This window comes from Nelumbo lutea, chromosome 6 (genome assembly GCF_056320005.1).
Source record: "Nelumbo lutea isolate HS-2025 chromosome 6, American lotus-T2T, whole genome shotgun sequence".
Lineage (NCBI taxonomy): Eukaryota > Viridiplantae > Streptophyta > Magnoliopsida > Proteales > Nelumbonaceae > Nelumbo > Nelumbo lutea.
This window is the reverse complement of record NC_142689.1, coordinates 40,824,673-40,849,767: the sequence shown is the minus strand read 5'-3', so window position 1 is coordinate 40,849,767 and position 25,095 is coordinate 40,824,673. Positions and strand designations below refer to the sequence as shown.

The 25,095-nt window shown below is 36.4% G+C and overlaps 1 protein-coding gene, 1 non-coding gene and 1 pseudogene across 3 annotated transcripts; 1 reads left to right on the top strand and 2 right to left on the bottom strand.

Annotated features, from left to right (window-relative positions):
* Nucleotides 1-13,815: 13,815 nt before the first annotated feature.
* LOC148848718 (F-box protein At5g46170 pseudogene) lies at nt 13,816-15,092 on the top strand (annotated as a pseudogene). The gene has a single exon (XR_016101372.1). The product of XR_016101372.1 is annotated as an F-box protein At5g46170 pseudogene (transcript).
* Nucleotides 15,093-15,846: 754 nt separating this feature from the next.
* LOC148848716 (rRNA 2'-O-methyltransferase fibrillarin 1-like) lies at nt 15,847-22,405 on the bottom strand. Its single transcript, XM_088949446.1, has 7 exons — nt 22,161-22,405; nt 21,735-22,033; nt 21,493-21,588; nt 21,277-21,354; nt 20,974-21,150; nt 16,525-16,593; nt 15,847-16,216 (listed from the first exon to the last, which is right to left on the bottom strand). Exons 1-7 carry the CDS (start codon nt 22,174-22,176, stop codon nt 16,040-16,042), a joined length of 912 nt encoding a protein of 303 aa, XP_088805572.1. The 5' UTR covers nt 22,177-22,405; the 3' UTR covers nt 15,847-16,039.
* LOC148848717 (small nucleolar RNA snoR60) lies at nt 20,476-20,548 on the bottom strand. The gene has a single exon (XR_016101625.1). It is a non-coding gene; the product is annotated as a small nucleolar RNA snoR60 (small nucleolar RNA).
* Nucleotides 22,406-25,095: the final 2,690 nt, after the last annotated feature.

The following is a 25,095-nucleotide window of genomic DNA, read 5'->3' as shown; positions in this document are numbered from 1 at the left end:
CTACTCCTCGGCTTCTTTTTGTGGGCCGATTTTTTTGCCAATTTCACAACCAATTATGTTACTAAATGGGTGGGACTTAGAAATGTGTATGGTTGGCAAGGAAGGAGAGAGAGTGAATGAGAGAAGGGAGAGAGGAGAGATGAGAAAAGGAGGAACGGGAGAAGGAGAAGACTATTGACATGGCCAATGAAAATTACATAATATATGATTGGATTAGATTTGAAATCAGATAGGGGGTGATCCGAATTTGATCCACTTTTACTGGATTCTATTATTCGATCAGATATGAAAATCAGGGATATCTGCATCTTATAATATAGAATCAGACCAGAATTCAGATCAAATCATGACCTAATCCATTTGCACTCCTAATTAGGGGAAGTTAGATCTCTTGCAAGCAAAAACTCTGCACACATAATATCTGATCGTACATTAGGAATATATCTATACATGTGTATTAAATCTATGAAGAGATGTTACCAATGTGTGCAGTGAGATTCTCATCAAACAAAAGCTTTGCACACACCGTGAAAGCATAGGAATCCCACACACCTTACATTGGATCTGCCATGAATTTAACATAAATGTACAAGAGAAATTTTCAATATATGATTGAATACAATGTGAGCAGAATTTTTGCCACCTACAGCTGATTCCCATACTTTCACAATGTTTAGAAATGAGACTTTTGCTTAAAAATTTTTTCACAAAACACAGAAATATTTTTTTAATTTAAGGTAAATTGCTGAAACATCCCCTGAAGTTTCTGATTGTTGTTGAAATATCCTCTAAAGTTTGGTAATTGCAATCACTTACCTTGGATATAGTTGCAAGTAGACCCCCTCCATAAAAATCCTTTAATAAGAGGCATGAAAATGTCCAAATTATCCATGTAATCACTACCAAGGTTGATTTCTACATAAAAAAAAAAAAAATACAAACTTTTTGAACAAAAAAAAAAGAGTTTAAAATTGTAATCAAGGACTCAAAGTGTTTAAAATGAACCGGACAACAAGCCGATCAAGGGTCCGGTTCTCGGGTCGAATGGTCCAACCATTTAAACCGAATAGATGGCCTATTCTGATAAAAATCTTAAAAAAAGCCAAAACCGTTGGACAGTTTGAATGGTTCGACTGCTCAAGTCAACAATTTACTGACCAAATCAATGATTTTTGGCAAAATAATGATTTTAGGGTAAAACAAAACCAATCACCTGACTGATTCTTGATTTTTCCAGTCCAATTTAATTTTGAAAACCATGATTGTAATTTTATCTTTGATATGAAGAATCAGAAAAGAGATCCTAAGGATTTGGGTAGCGATTCCTATATAAAGAAAACATTAAAAATAAATAGTTTGAACAAAGTAATTGTAAGGGTATTTTAGATATTTTCATAAAAGTTCAAAAGACGTAATTGCAATTATTAGAGGTTTCGGCAATTTACCCTTTTTAATTTAATATGAAATCCAAAGATTCTAAATCGATTACACGAATAAAATATCGGAGAGATTCTAGCATGAATGCTCGAATAGTTTCATATCCCGGTAAAGTTTTCAACCAGTGCACACTGATGACTGGCTAACCATACTGCGGAAATACCCTTAAATGTCTATAATATTACATAAATACCCTTATTTGAGTTCTTTCTCTTTATGTGCCTTTTCAGCTTTTCTCTCCAAACCCAATGACGAGGTAGGCTGAGGCTCTAATTTGATTCGTCACTCGTCTGGAAAATGGGTGGAAACTCTGGAAAGAGAAAAGAAATAGCAGCGGCGTCACGCAAGTTCCGTGGAGTTTGTTCTTCTTATTTGTCATTTAGGCTGTATTTGGTTGCAATGCAAATAAGTTTGCACTGATAAAAAGTGTAAATGATTTGAGTGTAAATTCTGACCTATAAATTAGAATCATAAATCCGATAATGATTTAGGTATTATTTATCAAGATTTATGGATAAATTTTGATTAGTCAAAACTCTTTTCATACAATATCATTTTCTTATCATAAATTTTTTCATTTTTATTTCAAATTTTAGCTTATTTTGTTTGATTACATATTTATATTACAAGTGAAGTAAATTAAGATATGAAGCCGAATAAAGTAAAACCCAAAATAAAAATAAATGAAAATTTGTATTTTTCATTTACATTTTTATGCATTTATACTAATACAAATAAAAATGCACTACAACCAAACACAGCCTTAAAATACACAAATAACCCGGTCCACTTTCTAGTTATGTTACAAAATATGTCATGCTGCAGCCTTCATGTACATAGAGCAAAAGCAAATGCAAATGAAAATACAAAATTGAACACGTGGCTCTAGAATGAGAACTGTTCCTATTCTTTGGCAATTTCTCAATTTGGTCATCTGATTTGGTGGAGAGGGATTTATTGGATACCATCTTGAATTCTGGTTTCTTTATCAGATGTTTTATTAAATTTGATGGTTAAGTGTCTAACCAAGCTAAGTGTTCTGTCTAACTGTATATTCAACATAATTCTACTTTCTAGAGTTCAGATAATTAAAATTATATGCTTACCCATTGTTTTGAAGTAGATTGCATGTTACAATAGTTGAAGCAATGTCTAAGGGTTAATATATATTTCTTAAAAAAAAAACAATAAAAATGGAATCCATTGTTTAGAAATTCTCAAGATTTTTATTTATAGAAAAATGACGCTTTTAACCAATTCTCAAAATAAATAAGTTAATTGTTTATTTTATTCCTTTACCTTTTTCTCTGAAAGCAGTAAACCCTAAGGCTGAGGTTGTATTTGGTTTGATAGAAAAATAAGAGAGAATCATAGAGTTGAGACTTGAGAGTAAGTTCTTAAGGTTTGATTCGGAAGGAGTATAAATACAAATATATACAAAATAATACAAAATACAAGGTTTTGCACTTTACATATTTATATTTGTACTCTTTCCAAAATGAGCCTAATGAAGTTTTAAATAGGTCATACTAGCCTTTGAAGTTATTTTTTAGTGGGGGGATCAATATGTTGAGGGGGCCAACCATGGGGAAGGGAGAATAACTGGATGGATGTAATATAAGTGGGGGTTTTTGAGTCATAGGGATGGAGGGCCAAGTCTCCCTTGGGTTCCCGTGGAAGTAACTATTTTTCCTAGGACAAGTGAAGAAACTCAACTACGGACTCTAAGGGACTTGTGTTGCATTTGGCATTATTTTTAGGATTCATTTCCCTTTTGCGATTAAAATGCCCCTATGAACACTGAGTTTTTAATTATAAAATGAATATGAAAATGCCAAATGCAATTGTCATAATGGGAAATGCATGCGGATACAAGGGCTGTGTGTGGTCACAGATTGACTCTTATCATATAGAAGCAAACTTACTCCACATGTTAGCATTCGCCTTTTAAAATTGACACTTTCATCCAAGGGTAAAGCTAAATTATTGGGTGGGAGGTGGTCCTTGGCCACCCCAAACTATTCCTGCATCCCTATACCCATAACTAGGTTGTTGGGCCCCCAAACATTTCAGAGAAAGTTTTAGAGAATGGAAAATTCATTTTCACATTTTGGCATCATAATGTCATTCCATTTTGATATTGTCCGACCCCATAACACAAACCTATTACTTCATAGGGTGACATGGCATAGTAATGACAAACTTGTCATATGGCTCTCGCCCCACAAACGCTCCACACACCGAGCCTCCGCCATCTGTCCCGTTGCACGCAATTAGCCCCAAACCAAGTCAAACATTCCCACGTGCTTGACTGTCCCCTGACCCGGTGAGTTAACATTCACCTGCTATTTTCCAAAATTATTCTTATGTGTATGATACACTTCAGTCAGTTACCCAACGCCAATGGATCCTGGGTGATGCCTAGGCATTTGACCGATCTGATAACAGTATGGCTAGTCTTGGATCTCAGCAGCGGAGGCAATATCCTGTGGAAGTTGATGTTATTTGCCATTTTCTGGAGCCTCTCGATTCAGAGGAAAGCAGTATTTGACAGAAAAGTCAAACCCAGGGAGAAGATAATTGCTAAAACAAAGATTTTAGGGATCATTAGGCGCAGATTGTTTTTGATTCAGGCATTTGATTTCTATTGGCCTTTTGCAGAAGCTTCCTTCATTCATTGTTCTCCTGGAAATTGTATTTTTGTTATGGGCAGGAAAAGAAAAGAAAAAAAAAATCCACCAAAGCGTTGGATCTCTTTCTTCTTTTCTTTTTTATCCAATCGGCGAGACAAGACCATATCTCTGCCCCACAGCACATTCCCGCCATGTATTGGGAACATCTCCCGATGATGACATAATCGGGACTGGTACTAGCATCCATAGATGTTTCCAATACAGGCGGAGATGTGCTGTGGGGTGGAGTTGTGAACTCCGGCGAGACCACGATCTTCAGGTGCAGCCGGTATTGGAGGTGTAAAGATGGCACCGAGACCACGATCACTGAAACGTCCAAACCCAAGTTCAAGATGAAGAAGTTTCGACATTTTATCAGCTATCAAACGTCCAAACGCAAGTTCTTGTCCATAGATGACTGGGCGAATCCAATATAGGTAACACTTAAGAGAAAGAATGTAATAGAGGAATGTCTTGTGGAAGAGTGGTTTCTATGAGAGTTGGAGAGTACCTGTGACAGTGAAATGGCCGGATGATCGTCGGTGCCGGAGGAAAAACCACTGTTGCCGGTGGTTTCTCTGATTTCTGAAAAACCAAAATATCAGAAAAAAATAAGAAAATGTGTAAATTGCGTGCTCAAGCACGCGGGAATGTTTGACTCGGTTTTGGGCTCGTCCCGTAACCCGTTAGCCCCACACGCAGGACAAGCTAATTGCGTGCGAAGGGACAGATTGCGGACGCTCTACGTGTTGAGCGTTTGTGGGTGGGGCGCAGATTTGAACTCTAGAACTAAGTGTTTATAATATAACTTAGAACTAGGCACTCCCATGTAAGAACGTAGGTGTAGTGCACGGATCCACTCAATCCTTGAAAGGTCAAAATTGTACAAAGTTTAAATGCTTAATTAAGGACATCCAGAAAAGGCAGGTTCATGGAAACATACATCAAAGCATCAATATTGAATATTCTTGAATTTTTCTTCCAAACTCTTAAAAAATAATAAAAAAAAATCATATTAACACATTTTTTTGCCAATAATAATAAAAAAATCATATTAACACTTAGAACTAGTCAATATTGCCATGAGACTATAAAAATCAAAGAAATCGGAAAATTTGCCAATAATAGTTACCAAGGACAAAGAACTCAGTGTCTAGATAGAATGATAGATCTATAAAAAAATACCATGTTTAACACTTTTTTTTTTATTTTTTTTTGCACAAAGAAATAGGAAGTCTTACCTTGATGTAGTTTGATGAAGATTTCAACCATACACGCAAAAAAATGGGAATCAATATGTTAGCTCTACAATCTACATAAGTAGATCTATAAAACCTTTACTTGATACCGCTAGAAACAATGGCTTCTAGTAGAGAATGACCGTGCCTTACCATTGGTGTGAAAAGAGTGAGAAATCACTACGCATACAAGTCGGGTGGGTTGGGTTTATGGTCAACTTAGGCCCGGCCTTAAAATTTGGGTTTAAGACCCGAGTTCGACCGAGTTCGGGTCAAGCCCAATTTTCTCAATCCAAGCTCAGCCCGCACTCAGGTTGGGCTTAGGTCAAGGTTGGGCTCGAGTTGATCAATGAATCCATTTTAAAATCATACATATATAAACGTATTTATGCAAATATATATACATATATTTATGTATATATGTGAATATGTATGCAAAATATCTATACAAATGTTATATATATATATATATATATATGGGAAGGGCTCGGTCTGGGTTTGAGTTACCTAAGGGTTAGGACCAAGCCCACCCGAAAAATAAAAAAGTCTAACTTCTTGGGCCCAAGTCCAGCCCATGTAAAATTACGGGTTGGGCCGGTTTGGGCTCGGACTGGGCCCGCCCAAGTTGCACCCCTAGAAAGCACAGAATGGAAAGAAAATAATTACTAGGGTTCTAGGTTTATGGATTTGGCCTTACCTTGGTCGAGTATTACCTAAAACGCTACCAGAGATTCAATCATTGTCAAGGTAGGGAGGTGGTGAGAGTACAACTCTGGCTTTTAGTCGAGAAAAACCCAATATTTTTTTCTCACTAGTTTCTCTTTTTCGCTAGGGTCATACAATTTCAATGTAACCCAGCATCCTACGTGTTAGAAAATGGGGTCACTGTAACTTTGGAGGAGAAGCTTTGAGGCGCGTCTGAAGACACTGTCTTTAGAATGTTATTTGCCCTCACTTAGTTTCACCGAGTTTACTGTTGGGTTACAAGCAAATCCGTTCCCAAGATACAACAGAGCCTTGGGCAAGAATCTGCGACTAACAAAGTTGAAAGATCTCCGAAGAAACCTTCTATGAAATGTAGCAGACCGGTCAAAGAAAGAGAGAGAGAGAGAGAGAGAGAGAGAGAGAGAGAGAGAGAAAGTGGATTTCGAAATTGTGTGTTTTTGAAGTCTGATTCATGGTCCTTAAATACTTTATGAAGAGGTATGAAGAAAATGTAGGTGCTGGTTTAAAGGAGGCACCTTGAACAGTCACAATTTTAAACATTGTAATTGTTTAAAAAGTAGTTAACAATTAATGACTGTTAAATTTGAATTGTCTCTTGATCACACCCGATCGAATCGTGACCATTGATCTCATCAATGGTGATCAACGGTTAGCATCGCACCAAAACCAAAGCCGCCCTTTGTGAGCCACGCGGGTGCGAGCAAAGTGTGCCTCTAAAGCACCTCATTGCGCTGCACACACGCGTACACGCGCATTGCGTGGTATTAAACCCCCATACTCTCTTCTACTATTTCTAAGGACTGTAAATCAGCTCCTATTAAAATAATGAAAACAAAACTTATAATTTTCCAATGTGGGACAAGTTCAAAAGTGGGTTTTGTAAGAGAAAAGCTAATTTTTCAATCAAGTGTGTAGGTGCAATTTCTCATGTAATTGACCAATCAAACCCATTGGATTTAATCTCTTATGAGATTAAAATCCAACAATTCCCCACATTGATCAATTACATAGTTCTATCTCAACCCAAACTACTATGACACAATTATGCATACAAAATGTGTTTATCAACTTAAACTTTTTGTTAGTATAGATATCTCAAAGCCTTGTCAAAGTTATTGGTGGTAAGACCTTAAACCAATTACTCTTAAGACAGACCGGAGACACTCATACACACAATAATGTCCAGTCTCTGCAAGAGTTTCAAGTTTTGCTCAGCACTGTTATGACCATGCGCTTCTTTCCTGGTTTCATGAGCAATCCAGAGAGCAAACCCAAACTTTCATGAGAAACGGCACTACTTCTATGTTCACATAGGTGAAACTCTACTATGTGTTCCGTTATTTGACACATTTCAGAACTTCATTAAGAAATTAACTCAACCTCTCATCATAACGGACAACAATGTTTATGTTGTAATGGGAAATTTATCAATGTCAGTGCTAACAGTCACATTGTTGTAACTTGTTGTTACCCATTAAACCCAATACTGATGGTTTTTCAATTCAGATTGGGTTACCATTACATGTGACTAAGTAAGGATTTTAATCCCATCTCTTTGGTTGTCATTCTTACTATTTCTTTGGCCAAGCCCTTGGTAAGAGGATCAACCAAGTTTTTACTTGACCTCACATAGGTTATAATGATGACTCCATCTTGAATCAGTTGCCTAACAAATTCATGTCTCAGACTTATATGTCCGGACTTTACCATTGTAGGTAGCACTGTAGGCTCTTGACAGAGTTGCCTCACTATCATAGTAAATGAAAATTGAAGGCATAGGATTAGGCCAAAGTTTTATATCCAATAATAAATTTCTAATCCATTCAGCATTTTTTCCAGCAGTCGCTAAGGCTATGAATTCGGATTCCATGGTCGAGTGAGATATACAAGTGTCTCTTGGATGCCCAAGAGATCGCACCCCCATCAAGGCCGAAAATCCAACCAGATGAGGACTTGTTATCCCCATTACCGATAATCCAATTTGCATTAGTGTACTCTTCTAATGCAATTGGATAATCACAATAAAACAAGCCAAGTTCCAAAGTTCTCTTGAGATACCCAAGATTTCTCCCAATTGTCTTCCAGTGCTCTACACCGGGATTACTTGTAAACCGATTGAGTTTACTTATTGCAAATGCAATATCATGTCTGGTACAAAGCATAGCATACATCAAGCTTCCTACTACACTAGCATACTCAAATTGTACAATTGTTTTACCAGTATTTTCTACTAGCTTTATACTATAATCATATGGCGTGCTATATTCTTTAAACCCTAAATGCTTAAATTTCTCAAGTACTTTCTCAATATAATGTGATTGGCGTAATGCATAGCCCCTACTATGCTTTTTAACTTTTATTCCCAATATGATATCTACTTCTCATAAATCTTTTATCTCGAAAATAGAGGATAAGTAGTTTTTAGTTTCATATATGTCAACCATATTTGTACCTACAATAAGCATATCATCAACATAAAAACATACACTTACTCCATAATTTTCAGTGAATTTTGAAAAGATGCATCTATCAGCACTATTATGTTTAAAACCAAAAGATAGAATGCAAGAATCAAATTTCTCATGCCATTGTTTAGGTGCTTGTTTTAATACATATAATGATTTAACCAATTTACAGACTTTCTTCTCATTTCCAAGAAGAATAAATCCTTATAGTTGTTCCATATAAACCTCTTCATTTAAATCACCATTTAAGAATACAGTTTTAGCATCCATTTGGTGAACAGATAAGTGATAAATAGATGCTAATGCTATGAGTGTTCTAATAGAAGTTGTTCTACCCACTGGTGCATAGGTGTCAAAGTAATCAATCACTTCCTTTTGACTAAAACCTTTGGCTACCAGTTTAGCCTAAAAGTTTGTACAGTTCCATCAGTGTTGTATTTTTTTTTAAACACCCATTTACATTTTATTGGTTTTGATCCTAAAGGCAGGTTTACTACTACCCATGTGTTATTTGACATTATTGAATCAATTTCATCATTTATAGCTTCCTTCCAAAATGCAGCATCTCTAGGTGTCTTGGCCTCACTGTTGGTTTTTTGATCATTTTCAATGTTTAGGACAATAGGTATCTTACTTAAAATCTTCTCTCTATTAGCCTCAACCGAAAATACAATTGACTGAGTAGAGATAAAAGCTGAACCTAAGTGTTTCTTTGTTCTTTGTCTTTGATTTCTTCTAGGTTCTATTACAGTTGTATCATTTCTTCTTTCAGTCTCATTATTATCAAAAGGTATTGAGATCTGAGTTTCTCTTTCAAGTTCTCTGTTATTTTCTGTGGATTCAAAACACAATTTATTCTCAAAGAATTCAACATCTCTAATTTCAGTTATTATGTTGGACTCTAAGTCTAGAAGCCTATAGGCTTTGCTATGTTCTACATATCCAACATACATACTTCTCTTAACTCTGAGTCTTAACTTGGTCTTTTAGGATTTGAAACTCTATAATATGCTAGGCACCCCCACACTTTTAGATATGCTAAATTATAATTTCTTCCTGTCCATAATTCATATGGGCATTTGTTATTAACTCTAGAAACAATTCTGTTATGTAAATGACAGGCTGTTAGGAGTGTTTCCCCCCACATGTTTAATGGTGAATTAGCTTTTAACAACATGCAGTTTATCATTTCTATAAGTGTTCTATTTTTCATTTCGGTCAGGCTATTCTATTGAGAGGTATAAGGAGTAGAACACCGATGTATTATTCCAAATTCTTCACAGAAAAAAACTAAACTCATTTTTAAAGTATTTAGCACCCCTATCACTTCTAAGGATTTTAATTTTTTTTTTCTAGTTGATTTTCAACTTCAATTTTATACAATTTAAACATATCAAAGGCTTCATCCTTAGTTCTCATAAGGTAGACATAGGTGTACATAGAAAAGTCATCTATAAATGTTATGAAGTATCTCTTACATCATCTAATTAATACACCATTGAGTTCACAAATGTCAGAACGAATTAGTTTTAGAAGTTGAAAATTTCTCTCAACACTAGGGAAATGTTTCTTAGCCATTTTAGATTTTACACATATCTCACATTTTTCAGTTGATTGATTACTGTAAGCAATTAAACCAAATTTGCTCATGTTCTTTATGAATTTAAAGTTCAAGTGTACTAATCTATCATGCCATAAAGAGAAAGCATCAACAATATAAGCAGAAACTTTTCCTTCATTAATACTCAATTTGAACATACCATTACAACAATATCCCTTTCCAACAAACATCTCATTCTTAGATAGGATTAGTTTGTCGGATTCAAAGACAACTTTGAATCCCCTCTTACAGACAAGATTTATTGAGACCAAGTTCTTTCTAATGTCAGGAATATGGAGAAAATCATGAGAGTCAATGTCTTTCCAGAGGTGGAGTTCAACTCTACGCTGCCTCTTTCAGCAACTTTGGCATGTGTTTGGTTTCCCATCTGTACTTCCTAGCCATCAGTCACTTCTACATATGTTTTGAACAAAGACCTGTCCTTGCAAACATGGACTGTGGCGCCTAAATCAAACTATCATTCAGAAGATGATTCTGCCATGTTGACTTCAGTAATCATGGCCACTAGATTGTCTTCTACCATGTTTGCAGACTTGGTTTCGCCTTTCCGATGTCGAAAGATTTTAGCATAATGCCCCTTCTTTCCACAAACATAGCAGGATCATTTCTTATTATTGCTCTTCTTGAATTTCCCATGCTTCTTCTTTACTTATAATGCAGGGTTAGTCTTCTTCGATCCATTTTCCACAAAATTGACCTTAGAGTTCAGCATACCGGTTAGGGTCTTATCCCTACTGTCTCTAATCTGAGACTCTTCTTCAATACGAAGGTGTTACTGAATTTGCTCCAAGGTAAGTTCTTCAGCCTTGTGCAAAAGCTTCTTCATATATAGTCCTTCCAAGAGTGTGGAAGTTTGGCAATGATTTCTCCTATTTGCAAAGATTTAGGAACGATGATGTCAAGGGATCGAATTTTGTTGACTTTCACTTGTAGTTCATGAACTTGCTCCAGTATGGGTTTTCATGGTGAAGTCAAAGTATTCTACAATAAGATACTTATTCGTACCTGCTTTTTGCACCTTGTATTTGAATTCCAGGGCCTTTCAGATTTCTTTTGGAGATGTAAGTTCCTTGTAGAAGTTGTAGAGCTGGTCTGATAAGGCATTCTGCATGTGTCATTGGCACAGAAGTGAGTCATCTTCTCGTTTTGCTCTTTCCTTCTTTAGTTTTTCTGAATCTTTGTCGGTGGATTTAGGAAGTGATTGCAGATTCGGGTCCAGCAGATAGTAAAGTTTTAGTGTGGTCAGAAAGAATATCATCTTGTCTTGCCATCGGCTGAAGTTTGCTCCATCAAACTGTTATAGTCGAACAAGATCTTGGTTCATCATCTTGATCGAAGTCATGCTTGCTTCCACCTCCATTGCAGAATAACATTCTAAAATTGTTGAAAAATGGGGTCACTGTAACTTTGGAAGAAAAGCTCTGAGGCGCGTCTAAAGACTCTGTCTTTAGAATGTTATTTGCCCCAACTCAGTTTCACCGAGTGTGTTGTTGGGTTACAGGTAAATCCATTCCCAAGATACAACAAAGTCTTGGGCGAGAATCTGCAACTAGCAAAGTTGAAGAATCTCCGAAGAAACCTTCTATGGTATTGTAGCAGACCAGACTGAAAGAGAGGAAGTGGATTTCGAAATTGTGTGCTTTTTAAGTATGATTCATGCTCCTTAAAAAGTTTATGAAGATGTATGAAGAAAAGGTAGGTGTTGGTTTAGAGGAGGCACATTGAACAGTCACAATGTTCAAACATTGTGACTGTTTAAAAAGTAGTTAACAGTTAATGACTGTTAAATTTGAATTGCGCATCTTGATCACACCCGATCGAATTGTGACCGTTGATCAACGGTCAGCATCGCACCAAAACCAAAGCCGCCTTTCGCGAGCCATGCGGGTGCGAGCAAAGTGCGCCTCTTGCGTCACACACACGTGTGCATGCGCATTGCGCGGTATCAAATCCCCATACTCTCCTCTACTATTTCTAAGGAGTGTAAATCAGTTCCTATTAAAATACTGAAAACAAAGCTTAGAGTTTTCCAATGTGGGACAAGTTCAAAATTAGGTTTTGTAAGAGAAAAGTTAATTTTTCAATCAAGTATGTAGGTGCAATTTCTCATGTAATTGACCAATCAAACTCATTGGGTTTAATCTTTTATGAGATTAAAATCCAACACTACATTTTGGGGAGTTGTATCTCACAACTTTTCATCCCATCTTACAATTCAAACACTTTGAAAATAGAAATCTAGTGGGGATATTCCCATTTTTCCATCCCATTTCCAACAACTAAATGGACCATAAGAGAAACGTCAAACCCAAGGTTTTGGTTGGATTTTGGATTTATAATGCTTTCTATATAGAAAATTTTGCATATTCATTCTCCCTCATCACCTGTCTCCCTCCCCCAAGAGAAAATTCCTGGCTTTACCACTGCTTAATGATGGTTCAGCCCAAGGTCAGAATTTTTAGGCCCAAAGTACAGTTGGGGTGGGTGTCAACTTGGAATTGATGTCAATTTACGAGTGGGCAATGGTCTATAAAGTAAGGGTTTTTAACATTTTAAATGTTTATAGGTCTGCAATAGAATTCAGAAATCTACATTAGGCTTGTCCGTACTTTTAGTTAAATATTTTCATGACCTAACATAACATTCATCATTGCTCTTGTTGGTGGTAAGGCTATACATGTCTCTAGGAAGTAATTGCAATCATGGTTTTTAAAAATGAACTAGTGACTGAGCCGGTCAGGAGTCCTGTTACCGGTTCGAACTGTTAATTGACCGGTTCAGCGGTTTGCTAACCAAAATCAATGGTTTTAAGGGAAAAAGTGGTTTTGGAGGAAAACGAAACCGGTTAAGTGGTCAGTTCCTGGTTTTTCGATCTAACCATCCAATCTGGTATGGTTTTGAAAACAATGGTTGCAGTCCAACAAAGCTTACATAAGAGATTTGGAAGACTAAAAGGTGAGAAAGGCCTCGAGCTCCTCCTATTTATAGACATGAGGCATGTAAAGGAGGGAAACTTTCTCAAGTGGAAAAATTTGCTATTCTGTTATCTAAATTAGACAAGCCAAATAGGGTATCACCACGTGTCCATGGAGATCACAGGGTTTGGGTTTCTACCCTTCTCCTCAAAATTCACACGTGACCACCAACACGGCTACTACCCCTTTAGAAGGTAACCTAATTGTGACATAAAGACTTCTCGAAAATGCCCAAGTATTGGTGTAGAGGGGTTGCACTATTGTAATGTTGCAATGCGGTACTAAGTTGGGATGCCATCACACTACAGGACTTGATAGTACAAAGTATTCATTGATTGGATTGGACTCGATCCATCCGCAATGGATTTATATTGGATTCGACCGAGTTGAACTAATATCCGGTCCATTTATAAAAGATTCTTTTAAGTGTAAATGGACCATATTTGGATTGGAACCAATGTAAACTAAAACCAATTTGACTAGATTGGACTCATATTGTTTAAATTGGATTGAACTAAATTGGGTCCAATTGACACCCCTAGGTGTAGTAACATCAATGGCCACGCCAATCCTCGCAAAACGCCCCCACTTAGCAATTTCCTTTGACGATGGGTCATATGGTTTGCCAAGTTTGTGAGGCCACCTTTTTAACACCATTGAAATTGAAATATGCCATAAGAAACCCCAAGAGAGGACTACAATCGAAACTATTATGTGCAAATGGTAAAATTGAAAATTAAATAAAATAATATTTTTTTCAAAACTTTTTCATGTCCTAAATAAAATCAAAATTGCAAATTGATGATGATGCCTCGTTGCAACCGCTACTCCTCCTATAGGATTATTCCATTCTTTTGGATCTATAGCCATGGGGCACGATATAGGAAGAGGAGACTAAGAACCAGAAAAATCAGAATCTGATCCAGAACCTAATTGCTCGCAAGGTCGTCCATGGCGATCTTGATACCAAGATACAGGCCGGCAGGGATATCAGGAAGCTTGCCAAGTCCTCCGTAAACACCCGTTCTAGCTTCGCTGCCGCAAGCATCATCCAGATCCAGCCTCAAGTTCCTCTGTCAAGTGGCATTCCACGTACTGAGCTCCTATGGTTGTTGAAGTGAGACTAATTTCTTTCACACTTTGACCATGTTGAGCATTTTGGATGGATCATTTCGATCGATTACCAGACTATTTTCTTCTGACTGTGTTCAACAAGATAAGAGATGTGAAGGCATTGGGCCATTGCTGTGTTGTGTCCCGTCCATTCCATGGTCTAGTTCCTCAGGTGGATGACGTTGTTGTGAGGGTTTACTGCATCATCTCTGACGATGACTCTTTTACGGGAGCTACCGCTTCTGATAAGACATGAGGCATCTTTTCAAACCTCACCCATTTTGCTTTTGATGGCATCGTTAATCCTCTCTAAGCCTTTGGTTAATTTCTCAGCCCTAAGAAATCTTTGCTTGCCTTGTCGTCTATGAACGGTGGTAGCGGTGGTGGGGGGGAAGGCGGAGGTGTTAGTGATGACGAGGAAAAGGAAGTAAGGTAGCATTATTACCCACACTCCCTAACCCAAGTGTTGAAAAACTTTAATGAGATCCATCACACCTCCAATCCCTAGTGGAGAATTAAGAATTGAGGAAATGGAGGGCAGATTTTGGATCCACCCTTGACACCTAGGTCATCCTTGATGCTTCATCTGTCCTTTCTCTGGAAACCACCAAATTTTCATCTGTCTAGGAAAATGGCATTGGTAGTGGTTGTTTGTGTGTTGGAAAAGAAGACGACAATGGGAACATCCCTGATCGTTCTACACCAACTGGGCCCTAAAGCTGAGGCAAGTGTCACTACCTTTCTTGATATAAAAAATCATATTTTAGTTATTTTATAAAAATATTATTTTTCAAGGCAAAAAATCGCCCTAATCAGCTAGAAACCCTTCATTACTCAATATTTGTATTCGGTCGTCTATAAAAGAACCAGATGGGAGGGCAGGAAACACCATCCAATAAAGAGATAGTCCTTGGGAAGGAAAGTAATTCGAGTTACTTGATGATAAGGCACCCAGCTTGCTAAGACTACGTGGTTCTAATAACTGATACAACATCCCCTGTTTTTTGGTTTTCAGTGAACTTGCTTTCAAGTCATCCTAGACATATTTTTGGACAATACCGTTCAACATCAAACCTTGTGCGAATGTTATAAGCTGTTCATAGCAAAGGACACATGGCAAGAGAATCCAATGAGCAATGCAAAATTCACCTAGATGATACAGCCCAACCTACGATTCTTACAAAACCATTGAAGATCAACAAAACACTTGTGCGAATGTTATAAGCTATTCATAGCAAAGGACACAGAGACATTCTTCTGCCTATATATTATGAATCATCTACTATCTGAACTATCGATCATTTCAAGGGTATGCAATTTTTCTCCGGCAACGGAAAAGCTTTGTACCAAGAAGAGTACTCGGTGGTTGAAAGAGCAGAGGTAGTAATAGCTCGTAGGAGAATAGAGAAATTCCAGACCAACTCATCGTCCGCCATGAATATATGAAAAAAGGAGATAGAGGGATTAGAGGGCAGTGGCTAGCGAATTAGCATAAAGAAGACTAATATTGGCGAGACACTCCCACGTAGCAGACTTCATATTAGAAAACATTGGCGTTGAAACGTTGGATAGATGATTCCCGTCTATACGATCGTCGCGTAACTCAAATAACTACCGATTTTGCTCATTAAATGAAAATAGAAAACAAATGCAACAATGTCAACCATTAAAACAAAGTAAACTCTGCGGCAAAACTATACTTATCAGGGCATATAAATGCCGGGTGTTCCTACTTACTAAGATACAACCTTGACAAAATAATGAAGAAAACTACGTTCTACAACTTATCAAACTAAGCAGCAGTTTTCTGTTTTTTCGGCATCCTGTACCCACCAACCACACAAGCATGATCTCGTTCAAACGGCTCAAGCGTAACTTGTTCAGACGGTTTGAACTGATCCACTTGCAACTTCTTCACTTCTTGGGCAAACACCGCCTCAGCAGGAACAGTTGAATCTATGCAATTCGCCTGGAAATAGAATCAAGAAAAACAAATAAAATGATCTGTAAATAATGTGATTCAAAGGATATCATAAGACCCAATCGGCTTTATATTATCATTTCAGCGATATCTATGATCCTGGAAAGGTATGATGAGGAAAAAACCCCTCCCAGGCAAATTTTGATGAATAATAGTTGACTGGTTGATATAAGTTTTTCAGGTATCATGTCTTGCTAGTATCGATGTATTATAGACTGAAATTCTTGCCAATGCATGAATATGTTAGACGGGTTAAATCCGGAATGGCTGGAAAGATTTAAACTAAAAGAACAAACCTTAATTGATATCACAAAATGGCCTCCATTCTTCAGGAAGTACGAGGCATTAAGTGCTAAGATCCTTGCCTGCAACAGTAATCATGTCAGAAAATAATAATGAAAAGTCACATAAGCCAATTCTTAGATTTAACATGCCTGTATGTCATTTTCATTATTTCGTTAAACCTTTTAGAACAATCTTTCAAACTCAACAGTGAACTAATAGGTGTGCATATAAATATGAAATATCTCAAATAACGAAAAAAGAATTGCAAAGTATATGCCAACAAAAGACATGTAAAACATAGAAAATGCAGGTGATGAATACCATTAGGCAAAGATCCTTACCAGCCAAAACATAGATAAAGCAGGTGAAGAATTAACTATTGGGCAAAGATCCTTACCACTCAACTAGGTAAAAGTTCAACTTATGGACACAAATATGCTGAATTAACAATACCAAACAAAATCCCTATGTCTGGAATTTTTTAATCCCAGAACACTCGTTGCAAAACCATTTGATGTAAAGTTCGAATAACAAGCAATATCTATGATGCCAGAGAGGTATGATATAGAAGAGCTTTCACAAATCAGAACTCCCAGTGAATTTTGATGAACACCAGCTGATTGGATACCACTTCTATGATACCAGTTGATTGGTTGTAGGTTTTTAGATATCATGCCTTCCTGTTTCATATTTTGCACCCTGAGTTGCAAAGGGTTTCTCAATATCACAAGTTAATGAAGTTATATTTCCAAGCACACAGCCAAAGAATTGAGCCTCGAAATAGAAAAAACAAAAGCAGGTTTTATACTGATATATGATATATCCATACAACAAGGAATGAAATACTTATCCAATCATAAGTATCAACTTATTAAATGCAAGAATGATACAAAAATAATGCTTTTTTCTGTGAAATAATAGGCAACCTTCAGAATTTATCTTGTCAACATACAAGGACTTGAATGTATCAACGATGCACTTGTCCCATGAAAATTTTTATTTTCAAAAACATCACTCACAAAAACTAATAGCAGATATCAATTTGCATTTAAGGAACTAACAAGAGTCAAGAAATACAAGTATAACAAACTAGAATCTGCAAAGATGTGCATCACTAACTCCAAAACATGGATACGAATTAAATAAAGAGATGTGTTAATCCTTCAGTCTGATTTATTTTGTTTGCATGTCTGTTTTGTTTTTTTCTGTTTCTTGGGGGTGACCTCATCACACCTATGAGCTGTAAACTCTTCTTTATTAATAAAATTTTTTTCTTTATTTATCATCAAAAAGTAAATAAATAAAGCATGAACTATGAAGAATAACAATGATTATTATGAAACTTAGATGGATGATTTGCAGAAATGCATACGCCAAGATGGATGAGTGGAAAAACTAAAATGGATAGGGTAAAGTTGATCATTCTTGGCCTGGCCCAGCCCATCTCAGGTCCACATCTAACCTGCAAAATTCCAAGCCAGGCTTGGGCCCAACCGTTTAGGCCCTGCCCAGGCACAGCCAGACCCACAATAATACAATATAATATATATTATTAAATATATATGATAATATATAATACGCAAAACATTTTTACATTACAATATATGCTATTATGTATTATTCAGTTTTTTGATAGTCAAGCAAAAAGAATTATATTAACAGTGAGAAACTGAGGGATGGCCAGACAACCTCCACTATACAATAGAAGCTGTAGAAAAAACTATTCAAAGAGTACACCTGAAGGTGTGCCTCCAGGCGAGGCACCCCCAAAATGCCCCAAGGAGCATGCTTTAGGTGCAAGAGGAGTACGCCTCATACACTTTTCTCATGAGGCATGCTAGAGGCATACGCCTCATGTAAAAAGACAAAAAAAAAACAAAAAAGGAAAGGAAAGAGAAGGGGAAGAAAAAGAGAGAGAGAGAGAGAGAGAGAGAGAGAAGAGAAAAAGAAAGAAAAGAAAAAGGAAAGGGAAAGGAAGATAAGGGGAAAGAAAGTGGGCTGGGGGCTTTACACCCCAGACCCCCTTTTCATTGCAGCCCCAATTTGGATTTTTGTGTTAGGGGGGTCTTGCTCCACTTCACGTTGCTCACCTCTGCTTCAACAAGACCCCCCCCCTTTCAACTAGTGCTATGCATCTTCATTTTTGTTAATATAAAAGATTTTTATTAAAAATAAAGAAAAGTTATATTTTTTCTTCAACAAGACCCCCCTTTCAACTAGTGCTATGCATCTTCATTTTTGTTAGTATAAAAGATTTTTATTAAAAATAAAGAAAAGTGATATTTTTTCTTCAACAAGACCCCCCTTTCAACTAGTGCTATGCATCTTCATTTTTGTTAGTATAAGAGATTTTTATTAAAAATAAAGAAAAATGATATTTTTTCTTCAACAAGACCCCCCTTTCAACTAGTGCTATGCATCTTCATTTTTGTTAATATAAAAGATTTTTATTAAAAATAAAGAAAAATGATATTTTTCTTCCTTTTCTTCCTCCTCATTCCCCCCTCCTCTCAAGGAATGCCTACGACACTCCAACCGTTATTGAACTCTTTATTGAAAGTGATATGCCTCATGTCATGCCCCCACATTCTAAAACATTGTGTAAAATCACCAACTGAAACTCCAAAACACTGTTATTTAACTCTAGCCAACCAAATTAGCCCCTGTTCAATTTCCCCATACATATATTTGCAATATTTTATATATAATATATTATACAATACTTATTTATATAGAACATATTACTATATATATAGCCCCTGTTCAATTTTTTTGTCTATTGTTTAAATTTATGTTAACTTTTTCATTATATTTTTTCAAATTAAAAAAATAACATGGCTCGGCCCAGCCTGGCCCATGGCATAGGTCCGTGTGGGCTTGAGCCGTGGGCTGTGCCGGGCCAACCACCCAAAGTATCCCAAGGGAGGGTAGAATGGCCCTGCTCAACCCATGGGTCATGCCATGCTGGCCCAGATTTACACCTCTACCCAGCAATCAAACCATTTGACCCACGACCCAGGAAGCATTCTGTTTTTGTGTCCAAACCAAGTCTTAAAACATTGTTCTCAACAAATAACCCACCAACCCTATCTCCAAGTCATTCAAATTCCACCTAAATTTGTGTATTATATATAATAAACTATATATACTTAATATTATATATATACATACATATTATCTTATTTTAAATATTTTGCATAAAATATAAAAAAATTGAACATAACACGAGTCAAATCAAGTATGAGTTGTCCTCCTAGGCAAGGCCTCCATTACCATTCCAAAGCACTGTGGAACTTGGGACGACACACTAAATAATCAGTGCATTCCAAGTCTCATATACTTTGGAATGGGAATGAAAGCCTTGCCTTCATCTATAAAAGGATAGGCAAGCCAAGCCAAGTCTAGGAATTAAATAAAGCCCATGACTTTTTTTTTGTGCCATAGGCCCAAAGCCTTGTGGATATAGCGCTAAACAGGAGTACAGAATGGAATGGTGACACAGGGTTCATAAAATGGATCCTATATGGTTGGGACAAGTCTTAGATGATGATGATGATTCCAAGGAATTCTAATTCACCAACATGTCAAAAGAAACATTGTTAACGTGGCAACATTTTGTAGATTAAACTGTTGTGTACAGCTGTTTTCTTTAAACCCCTTCTGAGGGGAGGACAAAAACCAGGAGATGATCAATGTGGTTACGACTTGAAGTTGCTGGTTCCCTACCTTCAAGGTTTGACAATCAGTAATATTTAAAATAGCCCTTGTAGATACACTGATGCTATACAAGGATGGATGACAATTTGTTCAATTAAATTAATGGTGTAATTTTTGCACCCAATACTGTTGTAGTTGTGTCCTTGCTATATCCAGTTAGCAGCTCCAAAGACATTGAGCTAAAGTATAATTACAAAAAGGAACAAACAGAAGCAATAAGTATCAACCTTTGATTTAAACGCATTTGCATCAGAAAACTCGAGGTGTACATCACCCATAATGTCTTGAAGGGGAATCCGAGTTATTCATCATTTGCTTGATTGAGAAAAAAAAAGAAAAAGCAATCTATCCATGTTAAGGGCACAAACATAAAAAAGTCAATTTGGATCCCTCAAATCATCTCAACTTGCAGCAGGTGTCAGTAACAGAGTTCAACAAAGAAACATAGGATGTGTCATTGAGATCCCAACAAGAAAACAATGATAAAAACAAGCAAAAAATCAAATCCAGTAATAAAGAAATCGTGCAGGCAACAATAAAGATTACAAATAAATATACCTAACAAGACAAGATAATGAACTGGAATGGATGGGATATGTAGCACCAGGTTTAAGGACTACCGAGTACACACTACACAATCACAAACATATACACACAAGCCCCTTCTTATAAAACACTGAGTAGACCAATTATTAATTTATTATACAACATAAAGAAGACATGCCAAGCATGACAAATCATACCTGATCAGGCTGAGCGACATCAGAGAATATAACATCGACCATGCCTACCAACATTCGATATCTAGCAGGATGCCTAGCATCCTCGATTATGGGTATGACATTTGTTCGCTTCTTGGCCATGTTAACCAAGTCCCTGCCACTTCTATGCGAAAACTCCACCGCATAGACGACTCCAGTCTATCAAACATAAGATGAATAGTAGGACCCAAAATTTTAAGCAAGTTGCCAAATTCATACCCCTCATTTCACAATACAAATACAGACAACAAAGCTCTGTAAACCTTAAACACAGATCATACTCACAGGTCCAACGATGTCAGATACATGCGAGACTGTGGTCCCTGAAGCACCACCAAGATACAGCACCCGAGCTCCCGGAACCTTCAATTGAATAGATATAGTAACAAAAATAAATCGAAACCCTTTTCTACATATAACAGCTCAAAAAACCACAGATGAAACTGTAAGACATCTCGAAAATCATTCAAAAATATAAGTATGCACAAAGGAAATACTCACAATCCAGATATTATCAACACCACCCAAAATGGCAGCTGCCAGCTTAGAACGGAAAGGATTCCAAACCCTATATTCAACCTTGGATCCGTCTTCGTTCTGAATAGCAGAAGTTTGAGAAAAAATGCATCAAAACATAGAAATGCAATACATTCACCACCCAGAGTCCAGACAACCTGAATAAGTTGGCAATCGTCTCGGCTCTAAGAAGAAAAAAGTAACCATTAAAAGTATAATGAGATTACCTGCACAGAGATCCTCTTCTCGCCATAAACTGCTTCGCCAGTGACCATGTTCTTAGTAACAAGAGCATCTTCTTTGCCCTTCGCAATGAATACACCCTCGTGCCTATGAGGCTCAATTACGACTCTACTCCCGCCCTTCATTCCCCCACCGCGACCACCGCGACCACGGCCGCCACCCCGGCCGCCTCCGCGACCCCCACCACGACCTCTTCCACCTCCATCTCCACCTCTTCCGCCACCACCTCTGCCTCTTCCCCTCCCTCCATCGCTTCGGCCTCTAAATCCACCACCGCCACGCCCTGAAAATCAACCTCAGGATAGAACATTATTATCTCTCTCCAAGATTATACGCTAGAGGGAGAATAATATTGGAAGAAACATAACAGGGAAACAAAGGACCGAATAGAACCACAAGGTTTGCTTTACCTCTTGGAGGTCTCATCGCTGAGATTTAGACGAGACTGCGAGAGGGAAACCAGTTTACAGGAGAATAGAACTTCAGCCGACAGTGAAGCAAGTCGGAAGGTATGGACGTTCTATTTCTATATAGCTTTACGATTTTAGGGTTTTAGATGGGTTACCGGAGAGGGTTTACCATGGCGCATTTTTAACGATATGGCTGGCCAATGCAATAGCTGCTAAGCGGTACGTGGAACCAATTATAATACTCCACGTTGGTCATAAGGCCCATAACTATTCAACCTCTTAGCGTGTCTGTTTGGAACCGTTGATGTTGCTCCAAAAAATGGCATGACACTAGCGGTATGTAGGAAAAAACGGTATTCCAGGAAATAGTTATATGTTTGAAACTGTTTTTCTACAGAAAATGGTGCTCCAAGCAACGCTTTGAAAATTAGGAAGGCATGGTTTGGAGCAACTCTAAATTTGGTGTTTTTTTTGGAGTTGCAGCTTGTTGTTACCAACAGCAATGATGTAGCAGTGGTGTGGCAATGGATAATGAGTAGAAGTGCAGAAAACGTTTCTTACAACATTGGCACCAAACAGAAAAAGTTGTTGCTCTAGGAAACGTTCTACCTGATAGTAATGATTCCAAACAAAAAAATAATATAGAAAATGGTGCTCCAAGCCACACATCAGCAGAAAGCAGTATTGTAACTGCAACATCAGAAAACGGTGTTGCAACTGTGTAGGTTAGAAGCACCGTTTTCTAAGAAAATGATGTTTTGTTTGTTTAAAAGCGTCTCTGCTAGGTAGAACATTTCCTGGAGCAATAACACGTTTCTGTTTGGTATTAATGCTCCAGGAAACGTTTTTAGCACAGGTACCTATTATCCAATGCCATGTCATGTCCCAATCATTGCCACCTCATGTCCTTGTTGGCAGCAATGAGCTACAGCTCTAGACTTGTTCATGGGCCAAGTAGCCCGACAAGCTAGCCCAGCCCAGCTCGTTACTAAGTCGGGCTTGGTCATAATTTTAGGCCCACGGGCTCGAGCTTTCTCAAAAGAGCCCAGCTCAAGCCCGAGCCCAACTTCATACTATATATTAAATAATAAAAATATATTTTTATTTAATAAAAAATATATACAATATTTTTTTCTTTGTTCTCCTTTTTTCCAAGTAACAGTGAAATGTTTATTATTTTTGAGTTTTAAAAGGTTTTTAATATAAATAAAACACTTTTTATTGAATAAAAAAAAGAAAAACATTTTGTTTTCAAATTTTTGGTTGAGCTTGGGCTTGGGCCTGGGCTTCAAGCTTTATATGAGGGGTGGGCTCAAGCTCGGGGTGTATTTTGTTGGTACATATACAAAGCCCGACTTGACCCATGAACAAGTCTATGCAGCTTTAGGAAACGCCAAATTCGATGTTGCTCCAAGCCATGCCTTATTTCTAAGGCGTGGCTTGAAGCACCCTTTTTTTATGGAACACGGTTCCAAACAAACAAGTGTATCATGGAGGACCGGTTTTTCCAACATGGCGCTGATGTGTCGCCATTTTCTAGAACAATTGCATCGATGCCAAACAAACGCTTAGTGTGGTCATTAGTCCTATATTTATATATCTATATATAGCGTATGTTGGACATCAATGTTGTTGCTCCATATAACGGTGACACATCAGCACTACATTGGAAAAAATGGTGTTCCAAGAAATGCCTGTTTGTTTGGAACCGTTTTTCCATAAAAACAGTACTCCAAACCATGCCTTGGAAATTGAGAATGTGCGATTTGAAGCAACACCGAATTTGGCATTTTCTCATATAAAATGTTGTTGTTGCTCCAAGAAACACCCTACTTAGCAACAATGTTTAACAGAAAAAAAAAAAGGCATTGCATTCTTTGAAAATGATGTTTCAAACCCACACATCAGTAGGTGTTGCATCTACAACATCGATGCCAAACATATACATAATAAAATAAGATAGTCCATGTCACGATGTTTATCCTTAGAAGTTATGAATCTATTTTTTCTATTTTTGCATTTTTTTCTATTTTCTTTTATTTAAAAAATATAAAAAAGTAATCATTGCCTATTTTGACTAGCTTAATAAAGCTGCACATGTATTTTAAAATTTATAGTATTAATAATAATTACAATATTTGTAATAATTAACAGTATTTTTATTAATTAACAATATTAACTGTATTTATTAAAAATAATATATTTATTAATTAACAATATTTTAATAATCAAAGTATTTTTAAATAATTACCAACATTTATTCAAAAACATTATTAAATATTGTATTTATTGATTAATATAATGTAAGTTATAATTTATTAAAAACAACATTAACAATTACAATATTTATTAATTAATAGTAATTAAATAATTATAGTATTTTATTCATTAATAGTATTAACTATACTTTTAATTAATACAGTATTTTTAATAATAATAATTACTGTATTTTAAAATTTACAATATTAATAATAATTACAATATTTTTAATTAATATAGTACTTTTAATAATTATAGTATTTTAACAGTATTTTTAATATAGTAGTTTTTATTAATAATATTTTTAATTAACCGTGTTTTATAGTATTTTCAATAATTGCAGTATTATTAATTATAGTATTTATTAATTAACAATGTTTATTAAAATGTTGTTTTTATTAAAAAATATTAATGTTTTTATTAATTCATTAATTAACAGCTTTTAAAATTTTAACTAATGTAAGTTATAATTTAAATTGTATTTTAAGTATTATTTAAATTATATTTGAAACTTTAAGTAATATAGTTAAATTTTAAACTGTAATTAAAAGTAATTCTATTAAATAGCAGAAAAATACATTTAATGAACATAAATTAGCCAAAAATAAATAAAAACAAAAACAAAGTACCAATAATTTTGTCATAATTACCAAAAATTGTTCAACAAATTACCAAA

Bases quoted from the DNA above. Each gene is read 5' to 3' on its own strand.
- LOC148848716 (XM_088949446.1), bottom strand. The intron at 21,589-21,734 runs GTAATCTCATTA...TCTGCTATTCAG, and splicing joins AGAAGAGGATCTCTGTGCAG to AACGAAGACGGATCCAAGGT. The intron at 21,151-21,276 runs GTGAGTATGATC...TATGTTTGATAG, and splicing joins TATCTGACATCGTTGGACCT to ACTGGAGTCGTCTATGCGGT.